The sequence below is a fragment of the Carassius auratus genome, chromosome 11 (genome assembly GCF_003368295.1).
Source record: "Carassius auratus strain Wakin chromosome 11, ASM336829v1, whole genome shotgun sequence".
NCBI classification, from domain to species: Eukaryota; Metazoa; Chordata; class Actinopteri; order Cypriniformes; family Cyprinidae; genus Carassius; species Carassius auratus.
Window position 1 is genome coordinate 15638183 of NC_039253.1, and position 20591 is coordinate 15658773.

At 38.0% G+C, this 20591-nt stretch overlaps 1 protein-coding gene across 1 annotated transcript; it reads right to left on the reverse strand.

Moving 5' to 3' along the window:
* Nucleotides 1–37: 37 nt before the first annotated feature.
* Nucleotides 38–19647, reverse strand: LOC113111176 (lysine-specific demethylase 5B-like). Its single transcript, XM_026275682.1, has 29 exons — nt 19436–19647; nt 18210–18408; nt 16512–16589; nt 15699–15821; nt 15354–15524; nt 14417–14545; nt 13766–13856; nt 12248–12319; nt 11877–11944; nt 11621–11779; nt 11226–11345; nt 10983–11141; nt 10706–10887; nt 9673–9835; nt 9450–9569; nt 7643–7837; nt 7192–7373; nt 6956–7080; nt 6431–6581; nt 6221–6335; nt 5778–6133; nt 4659–4797; nt 4375–4554; nt 4130–4282; nt 2528–2938; nt 2335–2425; nt 2043–2248; nt 1073–1342; nt 38–940 (listed from the first exon to the last, which is right to left on the reverse strand). The coding sequence occupies exons 2-29, from the start codon at nt 18360–18362 to the stop codon at nt 812–814; spliced, it is 4491 nt and encodes a 1496-aa protein (XP_026131467.1). The 5' UTR covers nt 18363–18408; nt 19436–19647; the 3' UTR covers nt 38–811.
* Nucleotides 19648–20591: the final 944 nt, after the last annotated feature.

The following is a 20591-nucleotide window of genomic DNA, read 5'->3' on the forward strand; positions in this document are numbered from 1 at the left end:
TGAGTTGCCCTCAAATAAAGACCAGGAAGACTCATGATAACAGAAGTAGATCAGTATTTATAGGTGAGAACATACCATTTTATTCCACAACTGAATTAACATCGGAAAGATCTGTTTTGAATATTAAAGAAAGCCACAGTATACATCACAAATTATATTTCACACAGCTTTTCTTCTGCCTGCTACATCTCATTTGTCTGACAACCTACATTATGATTCTGTACAAACACTTCTAATGCGTCAAGCAACAGATCAGAGCAGATCTCAAGCTACTGAAAAATCAGGGTGACCAGCCGGGTTAATGCTGGGATAAATAAATAATATTTTATATTATTAGACACATGTACCAAAACAGCGGGTTCCAAAAATAATTTTAGACCTATTTTGTTTAGTCCAATTAATGGTATTTGGTGTAAATAGCCCAGATTGATAAATTCATGTTGGAAATCCTAAAGGTGACCGGGGAAAGAAAACCAAAAACAAAACAATAAATATGAACAAAAAAACATTTAGGGAAGCTGAAGTTCCCCATTGTTTTGCATTCATGGGATGGAAACCCCTGAGGTACATCTATGCATCACGTTCTCTAGAGAAGAAATAAAATGTTATAGAAGGAAATCTCCAAAAATACAAAACAAAAAGCAGAATCATACAGATTTTTGTTAACAGTCCTATCAAGAAGGCAGTAGCACCAAGGGAACAGAGGGGTCGGGATTCAGTAAGAGGATGATATCTGGTGCATTCTTGGTGCTTTAACTTGTGCAAAACGGGGAGCCTTTTGACTATCCTTCGAAAAACATGATTTTGGTCCTCATTCTGTCAAATCGCTTGAGCAGTTGACGCAGATGTAGTCCTCTTTTTCAGCCTGCTCAGCAGACACTCCCACACAAATCTGGTGGAACCACTGGTTACAGCTGCCATCGCACTGAACCCAGTTTACCTGCGAGGACGAGAAAGACCATTAATTATTCATCCAGGCAAAGAGACACACAATAACCCAATTATATAAGCAAGAACGATGCAGTAGATTAGAAAACAAAACCTCAAGCATTTCAATTATGTTAAAACGAACCTCGTTTCCTTCTGGCTGTTGACACTGCTTTGCCGAGCACACAGACCAATCCTCCTCTGAGTCGTCGGAATACGATAGGTCAGAAAGGGAGTTGGAGGGGGAGGTGGTTCGTTTCTCCTCTCTTCGCCTTTCTTTGTTCATTTTAGGCTTCTTTTTCTTGGGCTTCTTTATCTTGTCTCTGGTTTGCCCTTCCATGTTCTCCTTCTCTAGACGCCGTTTGCTGTTCTTCTCAAGCCTCTCCGGTTCCTTCTTGGTCTCTGGAATGCCATCCTAGATAGAACAATTTCAAAAGTCAAAAGCTCTGTTCTGAAACCTAGTGAGCGGTCACGAATATCATCAAAATAATTCCTGCCTACAAAATCCAAATGGTTGGGGGGTGGGGAGGGGCGAGGTTGTGGTTTGAATGCTTGGTTGAGTGCTTCAGACAACACAACGATGAAAAAGTGCTGCTGTAGCATCAAGTTTTCGTGGAACAGCTAACCAAAATCCCAACACATTTCGTTTTTTGTAAGGCAGGCCTTCATCTAAAACAGAACTGAGCAGTTTGTGCCAGGCTGGAGAGAAACGCTAGAGAGCATGTTCTAGTACTCCCCAAAACAAAATCAAGACTTTGTAAAAGAGCAAAATAGGACCCCTTAAATGTCAATTATAACTTATATTATAATTATAAACTTATGTCATCATCATGAAGCATGATGACATTTTTACTATGTGGCAGAATTGGACATAAAAACTAAAAAGATTAATATTTGTTTACTTGCATGTCATGTGACCATCAACTAACATCAAAGAACCGTAAACATGAATGTGTTACATTTTTTAAATTAACTTAAGTCAATACTGAGTACACTCTTTGTCAAATGAGTTTAGTTAAAGTTTGGAAATCATATGTTTAAATCAGGGAAGTTTACAGTGCAAAAAATCTAGTGCTACTGAAGGAGTAGTAAACAAGTTGGGGATGTTCTCCGACCTGTCCTTTGTTGTGTGAGGGGCTCCGGTGAGGTGGACTTCTGTCTTGAGCAATGTGATACTGGTGATCATGTTCGCTGCTCTGCAGGGAGTGCTGGGATGGTGAAAACCTGTTGAGCAGGCTGCTGTAAAGCTGCTGGAGCTCAGGTAAAGTCACCTGCATCAGAAGACCTTCTACCAACAGCTCCTCCAACTCAGTACTGAGTTCTGTAACACATGACACAATCCCAAATGTTTACACCCATACAATCCCATAAACTCGGTAAGTGTTAAAACAGGTGTAGTAGTCTCACCATTGAGAGGAATACATGGCTGCAGCATGTAGAAAGAGCTGTTGCTCCCCACCAGTGTCGGAGATGATGCTGTTCCAGGAATATGTCTTGCCTGCATCATATAAATGGAACAGAACATGAATATAAACAGAAAAGTGTCACATTTTAATAGATTTTCCTCTACAAACGAACTTTATTCAAACATTAATCTCACTTTTCCATTTGGATGCTGCGTAGGAGAAACCAGCTGCACTCTGTGTTGCCAGCGCACCGTTCTCTCAATCACATATCGTAGGGCATCACCCTCTGGAAGCCGAACCCGAATCCGCTGTAAGGAAGCAAGCAGGGGAAGCACCTTATCCAGGGGCGGCTTTTCGGAGCGCTTGCAGAGCGGGCATAACCATGGTGGCCCTGTCTGGATGTCCTTGAACCCTGGCACACAGCCGCTGTGGTAGGCGTCTCGACAGAGTTCACACTGTAGCATAGGGCCTGCTGGGACAGTGTGACACAAGCACACTGTGGGGGCCAAACAGCTGGGTGAAGAATGAAACTTTGACTCATTTGAGGTCCTCAACATAGACAGGCTCTCCAGCTCTTTCTGATGCACCTCGCTGAGAGTGGCCATCTGTTTGGAAAAGAACGCACAAGTCTGAGCAGATACCCAAATGTCCATCACAGACATGAGAAGTAGGGACTCAACATTAAGGATGGCTTATTCTAGAGGTTTGGGGGGGGTGGGAGACCACAAAAAAAATAAAAAATAAATAAATAAATAATAATAATAATAATAATAATAATAATAATAAGCCAGTTTACGGTGTGAAAAAAAAAATCTATACATGTGGGAGTTAATTATGAAATACACAGAGACCCCTTGAAATGCTTCTACCAGCTGCTCATTTAAAAAGACGAGGAAGATAAAATTGGCACCATTACAACAATCTACAACATAAATACACATGGTAATCATTATCAATTCATTAACAACAGTAAACCAATCAAATCATTCAATAAATGCACAGTACTATTTACATTGCAATTCTCGTTTTCCATCCCCAGATTTTTAACCTCTTTAAATAAGACTTTTGTAAAACCATTTAAAGGGGACATGAACTGCATTTGTTATTTTATAGTTCTCCGAGGTCCATTTATATAAGCAAGATCATAAAATATTAGCCAAAATACATCATAATTTAGAAGAAAATCTATTTTCTATACTGTTCATGACAGTCTCTTTGAAAATCGATGCTTTGATAAGTGTCCCACTTAAGTTCATCCACAATGTAACCCAACAGTTTGTTTCGTATGTTTACATGAAAAATTTCAAACTTGTTTTGACAGCTTGGAACCCATTATAATCAGTGATTCTGTCTACACTAATCTCTATCATATTTACTCACCTAGTATTACATATGTGAATCAGTGGGTTGGGCTAAAGAGCCAATAAAGTAAAAGTAGATGTTGCTCTTCTGCAGAAGTGTATTTCATTGCACTATAACATCATTCTGAGACTAAATATAAAACTAATTTAGCAACTTGGTTTCAATAAAAGCTGTTTTTGGAATGCCAAGGAGGTTCTGATTTCTGGCAGTATGTTTTTATAGTACATTGACCTCCCATATGTGAAAATACTCATGACCCCTTTAAGACATTTATGGTCTTACATATAAATGCTAGAGACAGAAATCCTGAAAATAAATACATATAAACATTTTTGAGTGCTGCATTGGCAACTCAAAAGATCAATGTCAGCAGGACTAACAAGAACCGGTTTGCTTTTCAATTTAGTTTCAAACCTAACCAAAATATGACTTACTGCTGAAACTGTATCTTTGCTCGTAGAAAGCGCCTTTTCCACATCAAAAAGGGAGTCTAGTTTTACTTCAACTTTCTTGCAGGGTACCGAGACATCCTTGGTTTTTTTAGACTTTGATTTCTGCGGTCCGTTCTCACACCTAGGACACAAAACCTTAAACACACAACCAGAACAATAAATTTAACTCACAAGACTCATAGTTATTCACATCCTAAAAAAAAGTACCGTTGTAAATAAGTATGTACCTCGAGGAGAGAATGGGATGAGTTCCTCAACAGGAAAGTTTTAGCTGCACTCTCCTTCCAGGCCTGTACCTCTGATATTAAACTTTCCAGTCGAGACAGTGGTTCCAGCGTTACCGGAATACTTCTGGCTCTTGACACAAGTTCAGATAGGGCAGCGAGACCTGGAATTCGGCCTCCAGCCTGTAGCAATAAAAGTTTAAATGAGCCCTACTTGCTCAAGGTTCTGTGTGTTCAAATTAAAGGGTTATGAATAATAGAGAATTACAGCAACATGCAAAACATACCTGAAGAGCATCTGCTTCCATTATCCACTCTTTGGCCCGGTTTACACAGTCCTTAAGTTGAAGACAGCCAGGCAGGTATGCTGGGATGTTGTCAACTTCCTGTATAGCTGCCTCAAGAGTCTCAATACTATGACGGGGCCTAAAATGAGCAAAGAAGTTAAAATTATGCTTTACTTTAGAGATGCTAAACTATCCTAGATTATTGGGTCAAGTACTTTTATATAATTATACATACATACACACACATATACATCTGTATAAATAATGCTTTTATTTAGCAAGGAGGCATGAGACTGGTGAAAAAAAAGTGACGGTAAAGATTTCTATATGAAATAAGTTCCATCAAAAAATAATCAGTTTCCACAAAAATATTAATCAGCACTATACTAATATGAGATTTCTTTCAAAAACATTAAACCTTACTGTCCCCAAAACTGAACAGTACGTTATCCGGTGCATCACATACACTGTCCATACATTGTTCAATGTCACAATAGACTAAACCAGTTAATCTGCCAGGAAACAGCTTTAAGTCAAAATGCTAACCTGGCACATTTTTATTCCTACTAGCTCAACCATCCGTGTGTGTGCTTAACAACACACATATTGGGAGAGCATAAACTGTATTTACCATAAGCTAATGAAAGAAATAAGTTAAATAAAAATTTGCAAGCAAAATTTAACCATAATGCAAATTATTTTGTTGCACAATCAACGTGCTCAAGCACACTGCCAAACCTAAACCACCTAGAGTTGCTTTCACTTTTCAGATCTTGATGATAAGTCGTAAAGAGTTTGCATGGGACCACAAAAGCTTGTCACCATTTACTCTCCCTTGTGTTACTCTAAAACACAAATTTTAAAATAAGGATGATTTTTTTTAAACCTAAAACCAATTTGTCTCTTGTTTTCTCTTAATGAACTTTTGAAGCATCATTATTTTTGTCAGCAAAGATCACCCAGTCTTGCAGATGTTAAAGACTTGAAAAGTAGGGACTGACATCTCTCAGGTTTCATTATTTCAAAAATTGCTTTACAAAGACATGAAATTATGATAGAATTGATTTTTTGAGTGAACTATCCATTTAAATTACAATAACATTTAACTTCAATACAAACCTAGCAGTGAGCATGTTATGGGCCTTTTCTTCCCAGTGTTCACAGACAGTGAGCAGCTCCTGCAGGCGGGCCATGGTTCTTTCCACACAGACATGCGGTGTCAGGCCCACTCCTTGATCTATGAGCCTTCTCATGCAGTCTAGACTGAGGTCGGCTGGCTGATCGCTGGCTTCCTGAACGGCCTCCACCCAGCGGGCCTGCTCCAGCCTCTGCCTCAACACCACCAGCTGAGGCAACTCCACATCCAAGCCTGCACCTTCATCTAGGAGGCTCTGAAGAGCAGATGAACCAGGCATGTCCTCTGCAAGGAGATCCGAGCTCTGTTGCTGGAACTGTTCGACGCGGTTCAAAAGAGCCTGAGATGGAAGTAGAGACAGAAAATGTCAGATCAACTCCCAAGACATCTGAGAGAATTGCACCAAGTCTGTTGTGTGCTTGGGTACCTTTAAGAAAGGGGCCTGTCGGATGGTACAGGGCAGGTCATACAGCTGTTTGACAAATGACCTCAGTTCCTCCACAGTGAGCTGGTTCTGAGACTTTCCCCCACCGGAACGATATCTATTAACAAAAATACAGATTTGCATTCACTTAAAACTAGTGAACGTGCAAGAACTTCAGACAGCTCTACAATCCAGAGGAAAAAATAAATGCACCTAGTCTGTCTCTTGCCATTGAGGAGTTGTTGGGCCATTGAGGTACATCTATCTGCATTCTGAATGACTTGACGCAGGTGACTTAGCAAGTCAGTCTCAGGGTATGACTTCTTCTCGGCTTCTACTACCAGTGAACGAAGCTCCTCCATATCTAGGAAGAAAGCAGAATCCCTTATTTTAGTTAAAAAGGTGCTTTTAACTCATAGACCCATTGTTGCAGAACTGCCACATTTGTACAGAGCAATTAAATAATACCTAACTTTCAATAAATATGTAAAACAATTAAACACAATAACAGATTGGGTGGAGAATGTACATATAACCTGCTACAGCTGGCTAAAATCTAACAAAATGGCACCAGCCAGCCGAAACAATTCTTAACACTTTTAGAATAAAATAAATCATGCCTTGAAAGTTTGAACATACATGAATAAAAAGTGTAATAAAATGCAACACTGGGCTTTAAGGTTCAATACTTGGGATTTCTAAGGGATAAAAGACAAACACATTGCAATAACAACTCACCACTTTTATTATCTTGATCTGCTTCCAAAATCTTGTTAACTTTAGATGCCCAGTCTTCATAGGACTCAGCACGAGCTGTCAAAGCCTGGAACAATGGCTTCAGTTCGGCAAGTGTGTATTTATAGCTGCGCAAGTAAAATACAAAAAGGTTAATTTAAGAAAACCTACCAAATTAAATCAAATTTGCATTTGATCTATCATTCAGAAATGTGTCCTATGCTTTTGCAAACACACACTTGAGCATATAGCTTCTAGCAGGGCAAGAGCAGAGGTCCTCGATGTGATGGAGACAGACCAGCTGGTCGGGGCTACAGGGACAGGTGATGCCAGACAGGTAACAGGTGGTCCGGCACTTAGCACACTGCCTTTCCTCATCTGGCAGCAAATCATAGTCAACCTGTTGGGAGTGCCACACGCCCTAGAGAACAACACCAACACAACGGGATCAATTAGTAACAGACAGACAGACTTTGAATACAAAGTGAACAGACACAAAAGAGCTACAGGCTTAACTACTTCAAGTGAATAAATAAAAAAAATGCATATATAAAATATTACTATTATAAGTTTATAGATTGATAGACCGATAAGACACATATTTTGTGGTTATTCAACCAACTTGGTCATGAAGTGCATGTTTCAGCAGCTTAAATGGGCTAACCGCCGTTTATAGATTTATAGACCCACCAGTTTATAGACTTTCTCACGGAGCATCTTCTCTTCCAGAATCATGGCACACATGTCCTTCTGGACAGCAGAGGCCAGTTCTAACTCTAGAGAGTCTGCCTTGGAGGCAATATTACAGGTCATCTCATCGTGAGAGAAAACACAGTATCTGTTGAGGGACCGGTAGTGCTCGATACACTGGCGACCAAGAGACATCTGAAACGCAAGACCATATTTGAGCTCATTATGCTTCATAACTTACATTGCAATAATTATGGTTATCCTACATTTATGTCGCAATCAAACTGAAGTAGCGCCAGATCACTGTATTGTGACGTACACCAGAGTATAACATTAGCAATCCACTGGTGGCTCATTGGATTTGAAGATGTGGGTGTTGCACTAAAAAAAAATGTTGCAACCTTGCAGTCGATTTTGAGCAACGGGCAGGGTTTAAACAGACTAAATGACCAGAGAAAAGACATTGATATTGATTACACATTACAAGGTCAACAACTTTTTAGAAATGAACTATGCATGGATGAATAGTTTACAACAGGGTGAATTTTAATTTCATGCCAACTAGGGCTGGGCGATATGTCCAAAAACATTACAGTGATCAAATGTTTTATATATAGTTCATATCAATAATTAAATAATTTCTTTCAAGTTTAAAGGCAGATTTCTTGTCCTGAGTGAAAGTTGTATTATCGGTCAGAACATGAGAAACGCTTCAAATTTTTTGATTCTTTACTTTTCCAGTCATTCTTCCTTAAAATAAATATCTTAATTGAAAAATTGGTTTCTGCAAGTTCTAATGGTGATTTGGTTTCAAATCATGAAACATTTGCGTCGCCTGACTTTGATGACATGCTTCCTCAGCACAGTTTGCAGTGCATGCTGCAATATTAATAACATTACATTTTTTGTTACTACATTTTCAGTAGTATTAGCTTGAGTTGGGATGCAGATGTACAATTAAGTTCCTTATCATAAAACAGCAGCATCTGTAAAAACTAACAACCTCATTTTTTTATATGGTGAAATTAAATAATTTCTGACTGTTTGAGTTTCATTAAATAGTAGCATACCTTTCTCAATTAACCACACATATCAACGCAATACCACAGTAAAGTAGTAACTATATGGTTTCTAAGTACTTGTATTAAAAACAGTAGCCTAGTCTAAATACATCTATTTACAAAAGCTTCATCACCAAAAAAAAAAAAAAAAAAGTACGTATATAATACAATTTGTTATGAATATCCCACATTTCTGCCACAATCCCACAGTGCAGTAAGTGTTTCTCAGCACAGTTTCATCTGGCTTGAAGTTGTGTGTTCTTCACTGAATTCAAGCTCACACTGAATCTCATAGCACTGCTTTGTCATTGCGTGGCCGAGACTCATCATTGAGTAAACGCATCTGCTCTAGTAAGCTCACGCTGCACTGCTGTATCAACTTAGAGCCGATTGGATGAATGGACCGTGTGGCATGGTTCAAATGTTTAGTTCTGCTTTTAGTGTATAAACATTATATCAAACTCATGTTATCGCTTTCCCAAAGAAAATTACATTGTGATAATTACTGATTTTATTTTTATGTTTATGGGCTTTTGGTGCCTTTTTATTTTGAGGACAGTGGAGAGATGACCGGAAAGTATTGGGTGGAGAGAGGGGAACAGGAAAGGACCTTGAGGTGGAAATCAAAATGGGGTTGCTGTGAGCACAGTTTCGCTCTGTCGACACACTAACCATGAGGCTATCAGCGACGACTATTATAACGGTTTTATCATCCTGCCCTAATGTCAGCTTTGAGAGCCTTTTACCCAGTCTGCAGTGCAGAAGTTGACTGCCTCAGCAAAGTTAAAGCCCTGGTTGAAACCACTGTGATAGGCCCTCGGAAAGGTTATGACAAACTCGCCAGCACACTGGTTTGTACGGTAAATCTAAAAGGAGAAAAAAAATAACAGATTATGTGCACCTCATATGAATAAAATGACTCCACTTTATGTTATAAAAGATCTTTGTTTAGTCCATAACTCCACTCACTGGTACTCCATGCTCCATGAGAACATTTGGGTTCATGATGGTGACCAGCTGGTGCAGCAGGTCTGGCTGAGACTCAAAGAGCTCAGGGGCCAGGCTCTTCATCACATTCTCCAACTGCTCAGCAGCATATCCAGGAGCACCATACCACGTCTTTGGCTCTCCCCTGCAAATCAAAACGACAAAAAGAGAATGGAAAAACATCAATCTCAGAGCATTAATTGTTTTTGTCTCAGAAACTATTAAAATGAAGCACAAACAACCAATTTAATAAGCCATGTACATGGATATCAGGTACACTTGCACAATCTACTATGTTTTTTCACACAAAAATGAAAATTCTGTCATTAATTACTCACCCTCGTCTTGTTCCAAACCCATAACACCTTCAGAACACAGATTAAGATATTTTGGATAAAATCTGAGAGCTCTCTGACCCTCAATAGACAGCTTTCCAACTGCAGTTTTCCAAGTTCTAGAAACGTAGCAAGGACATCAGTAAAACAGGTCATGTGACATCCATGGTTCAACCTTATTTTACAAAGCTACTAGAATAATTTTTTTGCACAAAGAAAACAATAATAATTTATTCAGCACGCACATGCTGAACATAAAAAAACGCTGATTATGTTGATTACTTTCAGAGATACTCTCCAAAATAGTGGAAGACGGTAATTCTGGGAGAAGAATTTCGGAATAAATAATGTTATCGTTTTCCTTGCGCAACAGAAGTATTCTCGTAGCTTCATAAAATTAAAGTTGAATCACTGGATGTCACATGGACTGTTTTACAGATGTCCTTGCTACGTTTCTGGACCTTGGAATAATGCAGTTGCATTGCTGTCTATGGTGAGTCAGAGAGCTTTCAGATTTTATCAAACATAGCTTTGTTTGCGTTCCGAAGATGAACGAAGTTCTTAAGCGGTTGGAATGACATGGGGGGGGGGGGGGGGTAATTAATGAGAGAATTTTTATTTTTGGGAGAACTAACACTTTAAATAGGTTACTTTTCATCTGGAAAGTGCAAGTGGATTACCAGTGCAGATAGTTGATGGAATAACTCCAATGGTCCTCAATGTGCCAGCAGAAGGAGGAGAAGCACATGCCCACATAAAGCCATGGGAGCTTCATCCCACAGATGTCTGCCGTGACATGAGTCAGCACAGATGCATCCAAAACTGGCATGTTGTTGAGGTTCCAGCCACTGCTCAGATAACCCTGGACAAAAACAAATGTAATTTCATGAACCTGGGATTTAGGTTTGTACTTCCATCGTGTTAGCAAGAACAAAGCATTTCAGGTCATTTCTGTACCTCCTCCTCTGCTGAGACCTTAAATGTGCCGTTCTTAACAGGGAATCCACTTCCGAAATCTTTTGAAGCAATATCCGCCCCATATTCTACAGTGACATCCTCCTCAATAGTGCTAACCAGCCTCCAAAACTCTTTCTCCACCAGCTCTGTAGGAACCATCTGCCAAAAAATACAACCGATCACTTCATATTCTACATGGTATGCAAGCATTTCTCACACAAAAGTGTTGTTTAACAGACATACATGAACAGGCATGTTAAAGTAGTCAGACTTGAAAGAGTCAGCCATATCTCCAAAGGTGCGAAGGGTGTAGTCTCTGGAGGCCTGCTCAAACCCAAACGCCACCGGTGGCTTACCACACTCCTAAAGGGAGAACAGAGAGGCCAATGATTACAAACTACATGCAAATAAATATCAAATAAAATCCAGTCCTACTAAGCAACATCACATACTAACAGACATTAGGTAATCGTTGCAGAGAACACAAACAGGAGTGGCTGTAATTTAGTTATAAAAAGAAAAGATTCTAAGAATTTGACGGTCACATGATTGTTTGGTAACCTTGTGTAAACCTTTGCTTAAATAAATACAAAGACAAAGAAGACATCAGTTTGCAAATGCAGTCGGGAGTGGTTCACCTGAGCCAGGCACTTGGGGCATCTCCAGTCACCTTTGGGGACGTCATGGAGGGGTGGGATCAGACAGAAGGTGTGATAACTGTCGTCACACCCATCACAAAGCAAGAGTCTATCTTCATCACCTCCACCCGCACATACCAAGCATATGTACTGCTCCACCTGTGGGGAAAAAGCAAAAACTTTACTATAAAGGTATGCACTAAATACTTTGTTATGTTATGGAAAAACCAAATGGTCCTTTGACCTCTGCCCTCACCTTTGATTTTTCACCTTCAACTTGCTGCTCAATGGGTTCTTCTTTCACCTGCATTGTAATTTCCTTTACTGGAAGAAATGTATAAAGTAAATAGGTTTGAAATTCCATACTGCATTGAGAATAAAATTTGGAAGTACACTACCATCCTATAGTTTGGGGCTGGTACATTGTTTTTTTTTTAATGTTTTTAAAAAGTAGTAGTTATTTATTTTCATTGCCATGCCTAGGGATATCTTCATGGCAAAAACTGAGTAACAAACAAAATAAAACCAAGCAAACACAAAAACAGTTATAGAAGTTTTTATTAATATATGATAAAAACAAATCAGTCCCTGAGTGAGCATACTTCATAAAAAAAGTTTTCTACTTGCATTTAAATCGGGACATTCCAATAAAATATGTTTCATGGAAAGGGGGGTCTTGCAGAAGAGTTGGGTCTTCGCCTTTAATCAAAAAGGCATGGGTCAATGACCTACACGACATCTTGTAAACACCACTTGATCAAATCTTGTTTTAAAGGAGATTAACAGTCTTTCAGATTTCAGGAAGAATTTTAAGTATTTTATTTTTTATGTTTTTAAAAGAAGTATCTTGTGCTCACGAAAGCTGCATATATTTGATCAGAAATACAGTAAAAACAATAACATTGTGAAATAATTTTACAATTTAAAATTGTTTTTCTTTATTAATATTAATAATGCCAACCCCTCAGAGGGCCTCAGATGTTGCTAGCCCTAAAACATCATACAGAACTTCCAAATATTGCTACACGTGTGATTGCATCATATAATAATTGCTGTTAATAGTGTTCATCATCTGTTTGACTACGTCTTGTATTACTTTCTGAGGTAACACTTTAGAATAAGGTTCCATTAGTTAATGTTAGTTAATGTATTAATTAACATGAACAAACAATGAATACATTTATTACTGTATTTATTCATCTTTGTTAATGTTAGTTAATGAAAATACAGTTATTCATTGTTAGTTCATGGTAATTCACAGTGCATTAACTAATGTTAACAAGCACAACTTTTGATTTAAATAATGCATTAGTAAATGTTGAAATTAACATGAACTAAGACTTATAAATGCTGTAGAAGGATTGTTCTTGCTTAGTTCATGTTAACGAAAGTAGTTAACTAACATTAACTAATGGAACCTTATTCTAAAGTGTTACCCTTTCTGAATATTTCTCTCAAATGCACAAACTGACAGTCACAACTGATAAGCTACTAAATATTATAGAAACTTAATTTTCTGTAAGGTTGCTTTGCAATGATTTGTATCGTAAACAGCTCTATACAAATAAACTAGAATTTATGTATTTTAAAATGAAATTTCTGTGATGCCAAAGCTGATTTTTCAACAGCCAGAATTTTAGTCTTCAATGTCATTTCAGATTTCTGAAAGATAGTTTCTAATGTTTATTTGGTGCTCAAGAAACTCATCTTATTATGGAAACCCAGATATCGTGATTATTTTGTATGATTTTTTTTGTTCATTTGAAATTGAAATGTATTGTAATACAGTAAAAGTCTTCTACACACACACACACAAATATATTTATTAGGGGTGCTTCGATCACGATCGGCCGATCAGCTGTTACTACACAGAGCCGTTGTTAACTGAGAAGATGAACCAAAAAACGCTGAAAATGAAGTGGATTTGCGCATCTTCTCTATTAACAACGGCTCTGTGTAGTAACAGCTGCTCTATGGGAAATCACGCACCTGATGGAATTAACCGCTGATTAGAAAACCGGCTTTACTGATGAGATGCGCATTAACGATCGGCCGATCGTGATCAGAGCACCCCTAATATTTATTACATTTTTGTAGATGGATCTTAATACTACACCATGAAGAACTTTAAATCTAGATCTTTACCTGGTTCTGGTTTTGCCACATATGAGCCCATTCTCCTCCTCAGGTTGGGTTTTTCACACACCTCACCCGGTTCTGATTTAAAACAGCGGCCCTATGAAAACAGGCAATGTCAGTAATCAAGACATTACTATCTAGTAGGTGTGAGACGAAACACTTATCCCACGAGGCAAGACGAGACGCAAGACTGGGTTCACCAGAACGAGACAAGATTTTTTGACTCTTTTGATGGAATCCTCAATGATGAATTCTATAGGGAAAATGGTCTTTTATTCAACCGAAAAACACAAAATGCATAAAATGTAGGTTGCATTTTGAAATCAACTTGTACTTTATGAAATTAAACATCTATTTTAATGAATTATATGCAGCAATAAACAAGTAAACTAGAGCTGCAAGAATCTGGATAAATTGAGAATTATGTATATAGGCCTATAAATTGGAGATCACGATCCTAAAGAAAAAACAAAGATTGGAAAACTGTAAACTTACTAGTGGTTCTAACAAAATGTTAATTGCTTAAAGTCTTGGATCTCGCAAGACACATCGAATCTCGCGAGATATCGCGCCACGAGATCTCGTCACATCCCTACTATCTAGTACAGACTACCACCTAGTCCAGGTATTAATCAGATTTCTGTATCCGTCTTTTACCTTGGTCCGTTTAGCTCTGCGGGCGATAGTACAGGTTTCCGCTGGTTGCACTGACTGACGCTCGAGCAGGTCGTGGGGTTTGTACTCCTTGTCTTTGGTGTCATTAGTCAGAGTTGGCTTCTGAGAGTTCTGTTAGAGAAAGAGATTTTATGTTGACATCATGCAAGTAACAAGCCCATACATTAACAATTAAAATAAAAAAAAACTTAAATTGAAATTTTCAAGAATACAAACGCATAGCTGTATTTATAACACCATAATAAATGTGTGCATGTGGCTTCACTCTTATTTAATTAACCAGTGAGCCACATGACAGCAGGGTGGACATTATTAAAGCCAGTAACAGTGAGAGGCAAAGCAGATCACCCCTAGGGTATTAACCATGGGGTAAAAGCAGAAGGCGAATGGGCCTAGAGTTCAGGGCTCAGTGAATGAATTCACACTCCTTTATTGGGGGGGCGTGGGTACAGCACTGAAAAACATGCACGTCAGAGAAAGCTGTTAACCACTGAACCCACAGGAACACTAAAACACAGACGAACAGCCTACCAGACACTACACTAAGAGTAAAAACAAATGACACCCCGTAAAAACATACACAGGAACACAACCTCAAGATTGTTCACTGCACTTCATAGATGTATGTGCTGAAGACATTTATGCTAACTACTGTGCATGCTACCTAACCTGCACTGAATATATATATATTTATATGGTGAAAATAAACTAGGCTGCTTATCACTAATCCTTCATGAACTGGAGCACCCTTTCTGTTCAGATACAGTTGAGTTCTTTGCCCAAAAAAAGAAAAAAAAAGAAAATGACACTGGCTATCATGTGCGCACCATAACAAAGAACATTTACCAGGAGACGGGATGGAAACTGAATAATATAATGTTGAAAAGGGAAAGTTATTTAAGAGCTTTAGTGACCTCACCATAAGATTAGCTCCTGTCTGGAACAAATAATATGGGTAGAGAATCCTCTCATAGTGAGCACGAAGGTGAGAGCCAACTGCTTTGCCGGGAGCAAAGCCCATCTTCAGTGCGATCTGGGTCCATCTCCGCTCTTTACAGACCACGTCAAAGCCTCCCTCCTCTTTGACCAGCTAGACAGATAGTCACCAAAGACATGTTTACAACCATATTTCATTTTCAAAAAGGCAACTGAGAAAGTATAGGACAGCATTTGCAACTCTAGTATCCTAAATTACTGGTCACCTGCAGAAATTAAAATGCACTTTAAACTTTGCACATGGCTGCTAGAGATGACTCAGTCCTACCTTGTAAAGCACATACAAGTCCAGAGTTTTGCGCTCAGCATGAGGAATTTTCAATGTACAACCCTGCAGTTCCCAGAACTTTGCTATCTGGTCCAGGAAGTTGAGCTTCACTCTGGTCTGGGCCTATAAAACAATACAACAAATCAAACAAAGGCCTCATTCTTTCAACAGCGTTTGGTTAGCAAAGGAGAAAACATCATGGTATTTCATATTCAAAAGAATTTAATTTTTTATTAATGTCTACACTGATGTTCAAAAGTTTGTGGTCAGTTCGATTTTATACACGTAATCAGCAAATAATTAAATGCATTACATTCAAAATATTGTTACAAAAGACTTTAAAAATGTAAAAAAAAAAAAAATTGCCTTCTACTTTTAGGATTCAAAATTTCTAAAAAAAATTAATAAAATGCTATCAGTTTTCAAAAGAAAAATGAAGCAGCTTAAATGTTTTCAACATTGATCACTCTTGAACAAAAACAATCAGCACGTTAAAATGATTTCTGCAATCATGCGACGCAAAAGCCTAAAGTAATGGCTGCTGAAAACGCAGCTTTGCCATTACAGAATAAATCACTAATATTTTATACATAAAAAAAACTCAGAAACCAAAAGAGATAGTGACAACAATGAGGACTTTTCTTTTTGTTAGTGACCTTTTTCAAACTGACACTAAACCTGAGCTTTAAAATGTGGCAGACCAAAAAGAGGTCACACTGGTGGCAGGTTATGCTTTAGGCTTAATAAGGCCACATGAATATATCTGCAAACACAAAATATATAACAAGAAGGACAGAAATAACAAGGTCTCACCTCTAACTCATTGAGCCTCTGAATGCGTGGCGTAAAATGCAGTCTGTCCACATCACAGGCAAATGGTGGCTGCCAACCCTGACATAAAGAAAAAAAAAAAAAAAAACATGTTAAGCTTTTATGCTTACCATTTGCCACAAGACAAAGTCCTGCCTAACGGAAGAAAATTATTTGTGCTTCTATCTGCATGTGGGCATTTCATTATGCTATCTTTCTACTCAATGATGCTTATGAATACAACATGTAAGCAAATAGAACATTTAATCTACAAAACGATTACAAAAAAAAAATACTGTTAAATCCTTGTACTCAAAACAATATCACGATTGTCTTCATTTCAATTCAAGAGGTCCTGATTTTTTCCCTACTAAATCATCTTCGTTATGTCATAAGGCAGGTATTAATTTCATAGTATACATAAAATAAAGTTATAGAATGGTCCAGATGTCCACTTGCATGATTGAGGAAACATTAACAGTTTAATTTTTATTATGATATATATATATACACACACATATATACATATATATATATATATATATATATATATATATATATATATATAAATGATAAAGCATCAGCGATAAAGCATATTCGCTGTGCAGCACACTAGATGGGTAGAGAAGACCACAATACATTTCTTTATCTTTACACTGAGGCCTTTTCAGGTTGTTAACAATTGTGAATAAAACAAACGCAAAAATATGCATAGCTAATACAACGTGTAAACGTTTAAAACGCGACCTAAACTAAAATTCACTTCTTACTTGCGTTATTTACATCAAATTTCAGTTTCAATGGCTAAATGCAAATACACAACTAGCACAACAACATGGAGGACAACGGCTGAGACCAATTGCGCCACCTCAAACTTCAATATTTGTACATGTTTGTTTCAAGATTAAACTTAAAACTTTAAATATTTGATAAACGATAGAAAATCTTTGACAAATTCTGAGGTTTTACGTTATTTGCTAGCAAAAGTGATCATTGTTAGTTTAAACAGTAGCACCGAGTAAACGGTACAAAATGCATCTGATCCACTTCTGAATAAAATAAAAAGACACTTTAACGCCATATTTCAGCATCAGTTAACCAAATAAAACTTTAGTTTAAACGTAAACGCAAATGCTTTAACGTTAAAGGTAAAAAAAAAAAAGGAAGTTGCACGGATAAAAAGAAATGTTCATCAAAAAGTCCAGATTATTCGGGAAATGTTCTAAACTACATGTAAAATGAAGATATATATATAATACTTGGAAATTCACTATCTATGATTGCTCTTGTTTGGGTGGATCCATTCTAGCTAACATTGATTTTGGAAGACAATAACAATCACCACATTCTGCCCCTCAACATTTTCCATCAAGCAAACATTTATTAAAAGTATCTGCAAAAAAACAGTCGTGATACTCAAAAGAAAGCAAGAGCATGATAAAACTCTTTGAAATAAAGTAAGTGATGTTATTATGGTCGCTACTGGTGTAAACCACACGCAAGCATTCACGCATAGCTAGTAGCTGCGCGCACACGCGCATACGCCGATACGAACGTTCGCAATGGCTGGAGCCGCAATCCGCCATGTTGAAAAAACCTGTCTTCAGAAAAAGTGTTTCGGGATCTGCGATCTGCGAGTAAAAAAGACGCCCGAGAGGCAGCGTGCATCTGACAGTTCTGTTATATGTCGAAGAAACTTACCGGGGGTGGTCGGATCTTGCAGATGCCAGTGTTCTCTGCAATTGGACGTATTTTGTTGATGAACCCAAAAGGGTCGGCAAATTCCTCCCAACTGGGCTCAAAGACAGGGCACTCCGGTGGTGGAATAAACTCGTTGGGTCGTGAATGGGTCATTCTGGGGAACTTGATCCAAATGATGACATGTAGAAACTGCAGTAAACTGTTTGAAGTTGAAGTAAATGTTTTAATTAGTCTCGAAAAGATGGCATATTAAAGAATGATTACACCTGAACTCCGACAATTAACATCCTCATCCACTTTGGGAAACGTACACACAGACGGAGTGCCGACTTTACAGTGCTTAGTAGTCTTCCGCTTTCAAAAGTAGAGACGCTGGATTTCCTTTCTCCATCCGACTTTCTCACCATTGTAGAATTTTAAAAGTTTTAACAAATGTAAAACGCACACTTTTTAATTTTCCATGAGGTATGGCAAGTGGGGGAAAAAAATAGTCAACATCGCAACACTTATGTAACGATCAATACTAACAAAGCTTTTGTTTTGTAATGGTCAGCAATGACCAACATGATACAATAAAGCACCAAATATACATTTCTTCAATTAACTGCATTATAGCAAACAAAATATGCAATATACATAATAACATTTAAACTCTGAAACACGGAGCTGTTTATAGAAGTCACCCAAGATTTTATTTTCGTTTCAAACGCCTTTGTTTTTTCAAAGCTCCATCTCCTCGCGAAGGCGTAAACATTTTAATTAACAGACAGTAGTGTCATAAAATCTGTGGTTACAAAATAAGTTTTTATATATGACAAACCCATCAAAAACGTTCGTACATTTGTGTGTTAAAAACGTCTCATCTAAAGTGTTTTAAAAAGGCAGAAGTAGGCTGCCACTGAATTAGAGAAGTGACTTGCGCGGATAGATACACCACAGCTTCATTGTAACCGGAATTACTTCTTTAAATGGACTCTTTCAAGTTACTCACACTAGGAAGTAACAGATGTTGTCCAGGGACGATGAATTAAGCCACTCTCCACTCGATTGACATTTAAATTGACAATTAACCTTTTTAGTGGGGTAGCATCGTGCAAACAGCACATCAAAAACCATCTGAATATGTAATCTGTGGGCATTTGCAGCGTCACATGACCTGATTTCGGAATGCGGGATTCTTCAGCGGAAAATTAAACACTGTGCCAAGAAGACAGAAAGTCTCTCACCGTACTGGCGTTGCGCTTGGCTTCTGTCTTTACATATCTTTGTGCAGAAGGGCCATTAACATCCACCGTAGTATTCCATGGGAGCCATATCTATGAGCACGTACCACACGTCAACTCGGAAGCTGTCGCCGTCGTCCTGTAACAGACAGATATCCCCGGTTCCCTGGTCCGCCTCTCGAAGGAAACAGCTACAGCTCTGCTCCACCAAGACAGACTGAGGTGTGGCGCTAGTAGCCTGACCTGTTACCGACGATATCGAGGATATTGTTTTTGAAATTAAGAAATCTTATTTGCTAATTTGAATTCAATACGGCTTATTTTCTCCAAATCACTTTAAAGCCTAACTCTTTATTAATATTCTTATTTACAGCAGCACATCTAGTAAAGGTGTTTATGTGTATGTGTGTGTAATGATTTAAGCCATGAGTACATATACATGTACATATATTTTGTTCAAATGTGATACATGACAAGTACAAAACAGCACTTTAGTTTGAAAATGATGTGTATGTGTGTACATATTTGTATACAGTCAAACCAAAAACACCAAATATAATTAAAAAAAAATATTTTTTACCAGTGGATGCAGGACTCTATAGTTAATTTATAAAAATAAGTAAGGATAGCAAAATAAAGTAAACAGTGAAATTATACCAAAAAATCATTTGTACAGTGGACTATTAGAAAAATTGATACAAATTAAAGGCCAAAAAAAATTCAGATTCTTTGACCTGCCCATGGTTTAAAAAAAAAAAAAGTGATGTGACATACAGCCAATTGTGGTGACCCATACTCAGAAATTGTGCTCTGCATTTAACCCGTCCAAAGTGCACACACACAGCAGTAGGGAGCCGTTTATGCTGTGGCACCCTGGGAGCAGTTGGGGGTTCAGTGCCTTGCTCAAGGGCACCTCAGTAATGATATTGCCAGCACGAGACTCAAACCCACAACCTTAGGGTTAGGAGTCAAACTCTCTAACCACTAGGCCACAACTTCCCCGCTTTTTGCTTAAGTGTTGCAACACAGACTGAACAAAATTAATAAAAGTGCTGCTAAAATGGATAAAATGTAAAATTAAGCATAGCTTGGTAACTGGTTGACCTAAATTGGTATTAGCTAATTGTGTACTTAAATTTAACTGTTGACAGCTATTCAA